The 10,944-nt window shown below is 40.0% G+C and overlaps 1 gene segment (V, D, J or C); it reads left to right on the plus strand.

Moving 5' to 3' along the window:
- Positions 1–225: 225 nt before the first annotated feature.
- On the plus strand, positions 226–10,713 carry LOC115248838 (Ig lambda-1 chain C region-like). The segment is given in 3 exon segments: positions 226–299; positions 9,300–9,433; positions 10,072–10,713. Coding segments are annotated over 3 exon segments (528 nt in total).
- The last annotated feature ends 231 nt before the right edge of the window (positions 10,714–10,944 follow it).

Raw genomic sequence — 10,944 nt, forward strand, 5'->3', positions numbered from 1 at the left:
TGGGAATTTTCTGTTGCAGCCAGTTCATTCAGTGGGCACTAAAAGCGCTAGTGGACTGAACAATTAATGGAGAGATGTAGTTTGGAGGTTTGCCAGTGAGGGCCGCATAAATGAATAAATCCAGGTGGAAGTCACATCTTTGAGCTGGGGAGGTCCACCCTGCCGAGACAGATACAGGACAGTGACGTGTGGAAGAGGGGCTCCAGTGATAAATCTAAGGGCAGAATGGTGAAGAGCATCTGGTGGTTCAACACAGGAAGTGGAGGTAGCCATGGAAATTATCATACCATAGTGGAAATGTGAGGAGAGCATGTTCTGCTAGCACTTGAGAAAAACATCTATTTAGTGTTTTTATGCATGCAGGGTGGATTTAAGATGGAAAAAAATGCTTTCTGTAGAACGCTAAAGAAAGCTTGAAGACATTTTATGGCTGTTTTTAGGCGAGATTGCGATAAAAGAAAATCTTATACAAACAGTGAAGAGGACAGGGCCTAAAATTGAACCTTGAGGCACCTCCCTAGTGATGGGTTACCATGATTCAGTTTATTTGGTTGTAGTTGACCTGCATGTGTTGTTTCTGTTCTTGCCCTGTTCCCAGGGGGATCTACTTTTGGCCGAAGCACCTTCTTCCTCACCTGCTGCTCTTATCGGTGGATTAGATCTGCACCTTTAAAGACTGCCTCCTTTCTCCAGTCATCCCCCGATCATTGTAGGGCCCACTTGGCTCCATTTCTGTGAAAACATTTGAAGTATGAGCTTTTGTTTGCCAGCTTTCCCTCACTTGCCCATGTTTCGTCTGTCTCCAGTTCCAGTCAGCAGCAGCTTCACCTTATTGTTACTGTTTTGTGGGAAATAAAAACGTTAAATTATCCGGTTTGTCTGTGTCTGCATTCCAGTTCCAGTTTAATATGGGTGAGAGAGAAACCAGTGTTGTTGAACATTTCAAGGATGAATGAGTGATCTACTGAGTCAAAAGCCTGGGAGAGGTTTATGAATATGGAGGTAAAATAACTTCTCTCATCCAGGATAGTTAGAATATTATTGATCATCAAACTGGTGGTGGTGAGAAAACTGTGATGTGGCCTAAAACCAGAGTGATACGGATTTAAAATGGAACGAGTTTGAGTTGATGCTGATTAGATGTTCTCTGCATTATTTGTTTTATATCATAAATATTCAGAATAAATGAAGCAAAGTTCATCAAATCTGCACAAAGAAGCAGCACTTGAGTAAATGTAATTACTGATTTAATGGTTAATTATTACTAATAATTTTGTATCATTGGTAACTTGTAATATATCATTCCTCTATTAATGGTTAAACTGAGTATTTGTGTATTTTTCATGGTTATTTTAAAGCTTTTAAACTGATTTGACTTGTGTTTAAATGAATCTGGTTTGTACTTGGTGACTCTGGTGTTGACTGAACCAGTTCTGCTGGTGACTCTTCATCGTCTGCAGCTGCTGTTTCCACTTCAGTCACACTGAGGGAGGTTTTTGTACGGCTCTAAATCACTGTGACAGCACTCCTCTGCTATGTAGACCCAGACAGTAATAATCTGCTTCATCTTCAGCCTGAACACCAGTGATGGTTAGAGTGTACTGAGAACCAGATCTGCTGCCACTGAATCGAGACGGCGTTCCTGTGTTGAGACTTGATACAGAATATATCAGAGGTTTAGGAGCCTGTCCAGGTTTCTGAAGGTACCAGCTGAAATCATTGCCAATATTTGAGCTTCCTGTGGCGCTGATGGTCACAGACCCTCCAACACTAACAGACTTGAATTTATCAGCCTGAGTCAGAAAGTTGTTGGCAGAAGATTCTGAAATGACAAACAACAAATGTTAAAAAGAGCAGTTGAAAAGAGCCTGGAGGAGCAGTTATGATGTAAAAATGAAATGATTTCAGCCTCCTTGGAAAGAAGAAGAGGATGAAATCAAACAATGTTGAAAAGTCTCACCCTGACTCAGAAAGATGACAGTCAGAATTATTGACAACATGGTGATGCTGAAGTTTTCAGTGTGAGAGCGTGAAAAGAGTTCAGACTCTCTGTGACATCAGAACTTTAAACTCTGAGGAGCAACCATGCAGAAAAACATGCAAATGTTCTGCAGAAGACAGAAACTCACCTGTTCTAGTGAAACACAGACACGCATGAGGAGACACTTTACATTTTATTCATTTTTCTCGCTTTTTTTTCTCAATTTCCAATTAAATTATACCATTAAATTCTTAAATATATTTTCATCTGATGAAATATAAAACCTGATCAGTTAAATGTCTGACAGAAATCTTGTAAATGTCATCAGAATCTTTAATTATTTACCTCAGAAACTGTATAAGAACATCTACATCTGTATTAATAATAAAAAAGAAATGTGTCAATATTAGTAATTAGTATTGTGGTTTTCTTGGTCCATGAAAATCAGATTCTCTTCTATTAATGAATCTGCTCCTCCAGAACCTCACGTCTGCACTGCATTCTTCTGCAGAACATCTGCCTGCTCTCTCATTTCCTGAATGTTTCCGCCTATATTTCCAGTCTCCTTGTGAACTGTTGTGGCTGCCTGAGGTTTGAGGTGCTTCTACCACGTAAAGATGCTTCCCTCTTGTGTTCCCAGACTGAGACTGCACCGATGTGGCCGTTTCCACTGCTCCAAACTGGACCGCAGCACAGTCCAAAACCAGCTGGAAAAACCCCAGTCAGAAGACACAAACGCAACAGAGAAATGTCTCCAGTTTTTCCACAGACAAAAATCAGACAATTCTTACTATAAAAATGCAAATTAAAGGAAAAACCAACAAAATGTGAGAGGAAAAAACTAATAATACATGTTGCTAATAATGCCAAACAACAACAACATTGAGAAACAGAAACATTTTAAAAACGAGACTGTTCAATAAAGGTCCAGTGTCTATTTTCTATTATACATCATCAGAAATCAAATAAAACATATAAACATGCTTCTGATAGTGTATGAACACCACAGCATTCTAGGTCACTTAGCAGCAGAACTGTTTTTCATAAATGTTGATGAAGATCCCTCCTGATGGGACCTGCAGGTGCCCTGGCTGGACGTGACTGGAAAAAGTAAATCGAATTTGTCCGCTGACAGCCACCGTAGGTTCTGACACTGGACAGGTTGTTTCATTCTTGCAATAATGAATCTTTACCAAGGGAAATAATAATAATTGCAAGTTTGGGGCAGTTTTTAAGATGCATAAATGCTGTTTGAGGAGGATTTTATGGTTATTTCAGAGGATCTTGTGATACAGTATGAGACTGTATCATGTGCGTATAAATGAGATGAGCAGTTATGCATTGAAAATATATTATTTTTTACAAATTATGAAGAGGACAAAAACCAAGACCAGTGTTGTTGAACATTTCAAGGATGAATGACTGATCTACTGAGTCAAAAGCCTGAGAGAGGTTCATGAATATGGAGGTAAAATAACTTCTCTCATCCAGGATAGTTAGAATATTGATGATGATTAAACTGGTGGTGGTGAGAAAACTGTGATGTGGCCTAAAACCAGAGTGATACAGATTTAAAATGGAACGAGTTTGAGTTGATGCTGATTATACAGTATGTTCTCTGTATTATTTGTTAAATAACAGTATCATAAATATTCAGAAAAAATAAGTAATTACTGATTTAATGGTTGATTATTACTAATAATTTTGTATCAGTGGTAACTTGTAATATATCATTCATCTGTTAATGGTTAAACTGAGTATTTCTGTATTTTTCATGGTTATTTTAAAGCTTTTAAACTTGATTTGACTTGTGTTTAAATGACTCTGGTTTGTACTTGGTGACTCTGGTGTTGACTGAACCAGTTCTGCTGGTGACTCTTCATCGTCTGCAGCTGCAGCTGCTGTTTTCACTTCAGTCACACTGAGGGAGGTTTTTGTACGGCTCTAAATCACTGTGACAGCACTCCTCTGCTATGTAGACCCAGACAGTAATAATCTGCTTCATCTTCAGCCTCAACACCAGTGATGGTTAGAGTGTACTGAGAACCAGATCTGCTGCCACTGAATCGAGACGGCGTTCCTGTGTACAGACTTGATACAGTATATATCAGAGGTTTAGGAGCCTGTCCAGGTTTCTGAAGGTACCAGCTGAGATCATCGCCAATATTTGAGCTTCCTGTGGCACTGATGGTCACAGACCCTCCAACACTAACAGACTTGAATTTATCAGCCTGAGTCAGAAAGTTGTTGGCAGAAGATTCTGAAATGACAAACAACAAATGTTAAAAAGAGCAGTTGAAAAGAGCCTGGAGGAGCAGTTATGATGTAAAAATGAAATGATTTCAGCCTCCTTGGAAAGAAGAAGAGGATGAAATCAAACAATGTTGAAAAGTCTCACCCTGACTCAGAAAGATGACAGTCAGAATTATTGACAACATGGTGATGCTGAAGTTTTCAGTGTGAGAGCGTGAAAAGAGTTCAGACTCTCTGTGACATCAGAACTTTAAACTCTGAGGAGCAACCATGCAGAAAAACATGCAAATGTTCTGCAGAAGACAGAAACTCACCTGTTCTAGTGAAACACAGACACGCATGAGGAGGAGTCACACTTTTTCCACTGAGAGTTGAATAAAACCTTTTATTAAGTTAATTTTTGACTACTGTTGCTTTAATTTTCTACTTTCTTTCATTAGTTATTTCTCATTAATGAGTTTATATTCTGACCTGCTGTCAGAGACACAAACATGGAGATTTCATGACTCCACTGCTTTAATGTCATTAACATGAACACAGATACAGACAGAATACTGTTTGTCCAGGACATCTAATTGTCTCAGATGGAGACTGGTCCCAAATGCAGCAGAGAAGAATTACATTGAAATCAAAGAACAAACTTTATTGACCACAAAGAAATGTTCCGAACTGATCGCCAGACTCACACACAGCAGGAGGTAAATCCTGACAAGACAGAATCCACAGAATAAATCCCTCTGGTTAGTAATGCAAAACGTGATAGAGGTGCGTCATCGTCATCGATCCAAAGTCGCCCTGTTGGAGGCATTCAGCAGGGTAAACAAAGGGCACGTCCTGGACTAGATTGTGGAAGATTATTAATTATTGCTGCATTGGTGGACTAAAAGGACAGACCGTAAAAACCTTTTTGAATTTTTCTGACTACCAAATATTTCAAGTTCAAAATCAAGGAGAACAATGCCAAAATTTTCAGAGGAAAGCAGACAGTTGCAGTATGCAAAGCTTAACCAGGTTTTCAATCACAACCTGGACAACATTCGAATTTGTTTGGCCCATTTGTTATCAGGTGGTTGAACTGTGGATAGCAGCATCTCTTTAATAACTTTCACATAAAATAGTAATAAAATTTAAAAAAACAAAAATAACAATGAATCCTCTGCTCCCACTTAAGTCTACCATGGAGTTCCACCAGGTTCAGTATTTGGTCCAATCTTATTTATCTCATACATGCTGCCTCTCATTAATATAATCAGGAAGCACTTGATAGATTTCCATTGCTCAGCTGATGACACCCAATGATTAGTGGAGCCAGATCCAACTGATCAGCTCCTGAAGCTCCAGACCTGCCTGGAAGACATCAAGGGTGGGATGAGCAGAAATTTCCTGCAGTTGAACTCAGATAAAAGTGAAGTTATCACACTAGGCCCAACACATCTGAGGACCTTATTCTCTTGTGATGTAGCCCTGCTGAGTGGCATTAACCTGCCTCCCAGTAACATTATGAGGAATCTTGGTGTCTTGTTCAATCAGGATTTGTCTTTAGATACCCACATTAATTATGTCTCAAGGACTGCCTTTTATCACCTACATAACATTGGTAAAATGAGGAACCTCTTGTCCCAAACTGTTGCAGAAAGATTTGTCCATGCATTTATTTCCTCCGTGCTGGATTATTGTAATTTACTTTTGTTAGGCTGCCCGAAGAAGTTGTTAAACTCTCTAGAGAATCCAGAATGCAGATGCTCAGGTGTTGACCAGAACCAGGAACCAGACCACCTTAGTTCCTTGGCTTCTCTACATTGGCTCCCTGTTAAATTTAGAGTAGATTTTAAAATCCTCCTCCTCCTCCTCAAATATAGTCCCTCATATTTAAATGATCTTATGAATTCATGTCATCCCACCAGTGCAATGCACTGTAAAAACACAGGTTTACTTGTAGTTGCCATGGTTTCCAAATGGGACAGAGCCTTCAGCAACCAATCCCCATTTCTCTGGAACCAGCTCCCAGTCTGGATCCGGGAGGCTGACACAGTATCTTTATTTAAAGACAGACTTAAAACCTTCCTTATTCAGAAAATTATCTATACATGTTATTTCTTCTTCACAGCACATCTGTCGATGATTTGATGTGCATCTCTCTCACCCATCCAGACATCTTCTCATTATAGGCTTCCAAACTTTTGCATGATTTAGTTCTTGCCCCGCGTATGGGCTTGGGAAAACCAGGTCGTTGAGGATGTCTGGATATGTAACACACAGGAGACTCTCCTGATTTCCATCGATCTAACAAAGGAAGCAAACCTTTGTGGTTCTGCACCATAATCGGTACTTCCTCCAAATATCGTATCCTTTCCTGAGGACCAAGTCCTTCCCTGTAGGCCTTTGAGTCAGAAATGTGAATCACTGAAAACGATCTATAATTAGGGAGTCAATGAAACAGATCCAAGGATCGGGCAGACAGAATCGGGAAGAAAGCAAAGCAGTTTATGGGGGTGCAGACAAGAAACGCTGGTCAAAACCAGAAAGGGTCAGTTTCAGAAAATCAGTCCAAAAACGACTGTGGAGAAAGACACAGCTGTCCTGGCTTCTTCTGACTATCCTGAAGCAGACATTGACACAAAACAAAATGTCCATTTTTATATGATATATTATTGGGCAAGAAAACCAAATACATAACAGTGATTCTAAAGTTTTGACAGCTGGTGTATCTTCATTTTTATTGGCTGTCATGGAAACAAGAAACTCCTCAGATTTGTTTCTGAGCTCTGGAGCCTGGCTTCATCCACTGAGAACATGCACCAAATGGAGCCACAAGTAAAACACCAGCCACTCGTCTCTGAGCCTGGGTTGAATCAGGGACCCAGTGGGATCATCAGTCTCTCTGAGAAAACGAGGGGCCCCAAAGTTGTAAATTTAACCATGACAACCATTTCACTGCGACTCTGGATGAGTTGATGATGAGCAGACATGTGAGCTGTGATCAGGGAAAACAGTGTTTTTTATTTATGATAGTGAATGAAGACGATAACAGCATTAATCATAGGACCACAAGTTTGGGACTAACGTTGACTTGATCACACTTTACAGTCTTTGATGATACTGTTCTGGTGAAGACTAAAACTCCCCACATGCTGCCCTGATACTCTGCCTACAAGCTTTTTAAAGCATCAGATGTGATGTAGATGAGTAATTCTCTTTACTTAGGCCATTTTCATCAGGCCTTGGAAACGGCAGTGATCAGACCTCTATAAAAAGTCTCATCTGGATGCTGCAGCAATTAGCAACAGGCCCATAACAACCCTTCCATTCCTGGGAAAGATGAGTGAAAGAGCTGTTATTCAAAAGATCCACTTCTTCATGCTTGAAAACATTCTTTTCAATATATTTCAGTCTGGATTTCCCCCAGACCACAGCACTGAGACTGCACCTCAGCTAATAGGAAATCACATCTGCAACTGTTTTTATTCAGATGAAACACCACTTTATATTTAAACTCATGATGTGGCTACAGTCCCTTAGTTGCTCCCAGTAATTATATTCAACAACTCAGTGAGTGAAAGTGTTCATGTTTCCTCCATCTCAATTCAGAAAAGACAGAAATGATCGTATTTGCCTTCAAGAATGAAAGGTCAAAGATCAGAGCTCCCCTTGACTCGATGCAGCTTCTATCTCAGCCTATTACCACCTAAGGAACACTGGTAGATTTAAGGGTTCTCTGCCTGAAGAACACACAGAGAAAATTGTTCATGTTGTCATTTTCAGAAGGTTACCGGTAGATTATTGTGATGGGATCTTCACACTTGGAATATGATTGTGTGTGAATTTGGCTGCACAAATAAACTTGTTAGGATTTGGTTGATAATCCGATCAAACAGTGTTTGAGCCATTTTGTGTGATTAAAGTAGTTGTCAGTGATGTTTCTGTCAGTTGTGTGTTCACTGGTCTGTGTCAGAGTCTCTTCCTCTTCAGCAGCTGCTGGAACATCTCAGTGTCTCTGCTCTCTGACTGAGGGAGGTTTTTGTTCCACTCTAAATCACTGTGTGAACGTTCCATCACCAGGTGTACCCAGACAGTAATAAACTGCTTCATCTTGAGTCTGAACTCCACTGATGGTCAAAGTGAAGTCGGTGCTGCTGCCACTGCCACTAAACCGAGCTGCTGTTCCTGAATAATTTATTCTGATATTTCTTACTAGCAGCTGTGGAGGCTGTCCAGGTTTCTGTTGAAACCAGAACATACAATCACTATCTGATTGTCCATTATAACAGCCGCTGGCAACAGCAGGGTTTGTTTTACAGGTGAGAGCGACAGTGGATCCTGGAGTAGATGTGATCACTGCAGGCTGAGTCACAGTCACCTGACCGCTGCATCCTGCAGACAAAAACACATCATTTATCAGCAGAAAGAGAGGAGAGAAAAGACACAAGGACATCTTTGAGGTTGTGAGGGAACAAACCTGTAAAAGAGCAGCAGGTCAGCGTCCAGATGAGGATGGTGATGAGAGTCATGCTGCTTGTGCTTTCTGCTGTGTTGACTGACAGATCTGAGTCCTGCAGTGTTGAACTAACACCACTATAAACCTTCTCAGATCAGCTGATGATGCAAAGCCTCCTCTCTATGGAAATGATGTCTCTGCTCTCAACACACTGAAGGCACGAGCAGACAAAATCAACACAAACACAGCTTGGATTAAAAGCAACTTTCTTCTTCATGGAACTGAAGAAAAGATTTGACAAATACAGCTGAGCATCAACAACAGATGCTGATGTGAGAATGTTTGCATTTTTAAACTGGATTCTGCAGTTTTAGCTTGAAAAAGACAATTTCTTGGAAACTTTTGGAGCTGACTTTGTAAAATGTTATTTATTTTAAATAACTTGAAATTGAATTTTCTTAAAACATAAATTAAAATGTAGAATGAGAATATTGTAACTGATCCACATCAGTTTTGATCCTGTAAAGAGACTGATGTGTAAATGTGATCAAATCGTTCAAATTCAAAGAGAAATTTCAGTTTAAATCTTCTGAAAATGTTGGTGCATTAAATCAACTGGTAATAATCCATTTTTGAGAGAAAAAGATGTGAATTTTCAGTGGGTAGCTGCTTGTTGACAGTGCAGGAGGTTTTTGTACGACCACTTGATGAGTTTGTATCACTGTGGTGGACGTTTGGTGGAGGAACCAAACTCATCGTTTTCTGTAAGTAAATTAATCTTTACTGTTCAAAACATGTCAACAGTTTTTAATTTTACCAAAGACAAAGAACATTATTTTAAAGTCATCATATTTTATAGATTTTGTTTGTTTGTAGGATTGTTAAGTTTGTGTTGTAAAACCTGAATCAGCGAATTTGAAAAGTCTGTTTATATTTCAGTAAAATTAACAAGAGACTGTTAATGTTGATTCTTGGAGAATTTCTTCTGTTAATAACAATCATAAACTTTATTAGTTGTTAATGTTTGAGAAAGCGTGTCCAAGATCTACTTTCATGATTTTAACGTGTAAAATATTTCACAGTTTCACTGATTTTATTATCTTTAATGATCCAAAATCTGAATACGATGTAATTCGATAAATGTAAAATGTGCAGAGATTTTAGTTTGAGTCGATCGTTTGTTCATTTAAAGCTGAGAAAGGGAAGTGAAACAGACAGATGTCAAAGTCTGTAACTGAACACACATTTATTTCAAGCCAGTCACTAAAGACGTGAATTATTTACTGCTTTAACTCAATATTAAACAGAGCAAACACTGATTAAGGACGTATGATTGAAGTGTAGCTGTAAATATGTCAGATGCAGTCAGAGTTGACGTGCGTGTCTCTGCTCTCCCCTCCAGCCGGCACCATGACCAGACCCTCCGTCTCTCTGCTCTCCCCCTCCTATGAGCAGCTCCCTGGGGGCTCGGCCACGCTGGCCTGCCTGCTGACCAAGTACTCTCCTCAGGGAGCCCAGGTGAGCTGGGAGGTGGACGGTACGGAGGTGACAGAGGGCGTCCTGACCACCTCAGAGGAGGAGAAGAGCGGAAGCTACAGCAGCGTCAGCACCCTGACCCTGAGCAAGGAGAGCTGGATGAAAGGAGAGAATTACTCCTGCAAGGTCAACCATCATGGCCACGTTCAGAGCCCGTCCATCCTCAGGAGCCAGTGTAAAGGCTAGAGGGGCTGGATGAAGCCCAGCACAGGAGCTGTGTGTGTGGGGAGAGCAGGAGGAACACGGCTGCTGCTCTGAGCAAGATGACTTTAAATGTTTGTAGTTTGTGTGTCAGAGAACAACACGGCTGTCACGTCTGACACAATCACGTGTGTAGCTCAGCAGCTAGATGTGAGAGCGCTAAATCATTGTCATGTTGCTCCTGTTGGTGATGATGATGATGATGATGATGTTGCTATTAAAGCTTGAAGTGATGAAGACATTTCTGCTTGGTTGTTTATCTTCACTGATACTATTTTCAAATAAAGCATCACAATCTGGTCATCAACCATCTTTACTCCACATTTGTCTTTAGTTTTTGTCTGTTTTCAACAGGAAATGTGGAAAAACTCAAACAATCATAGTTGAAGAAGAGGAGTAATATCCCAGTGTCAAAATATAATAAAACATGTTCGAAGAGATGGTTAAAGCTCGTTGTAGATTAATTTATATTCATGAATATGAACATGAATGTGTTTCATGGCTGATAGGAGTTTATTCCTTTATGTTCTCTGCATTA

The sequence above is a fragment of the Takifugu rubripes genome, chromosome 2 (genome assembly GCF_901000725.2).
Source record: "Takifugu rubripes chromosome 2, fTakRub1.2, whole genome shotgun sequence".
Lineage (NCBI taxonomy): Eukaryota > Metazoa > Chordata > Actinopteri > Tetraodontiformes > Tetraodontidae > Takifugu > Takifugu rubripes.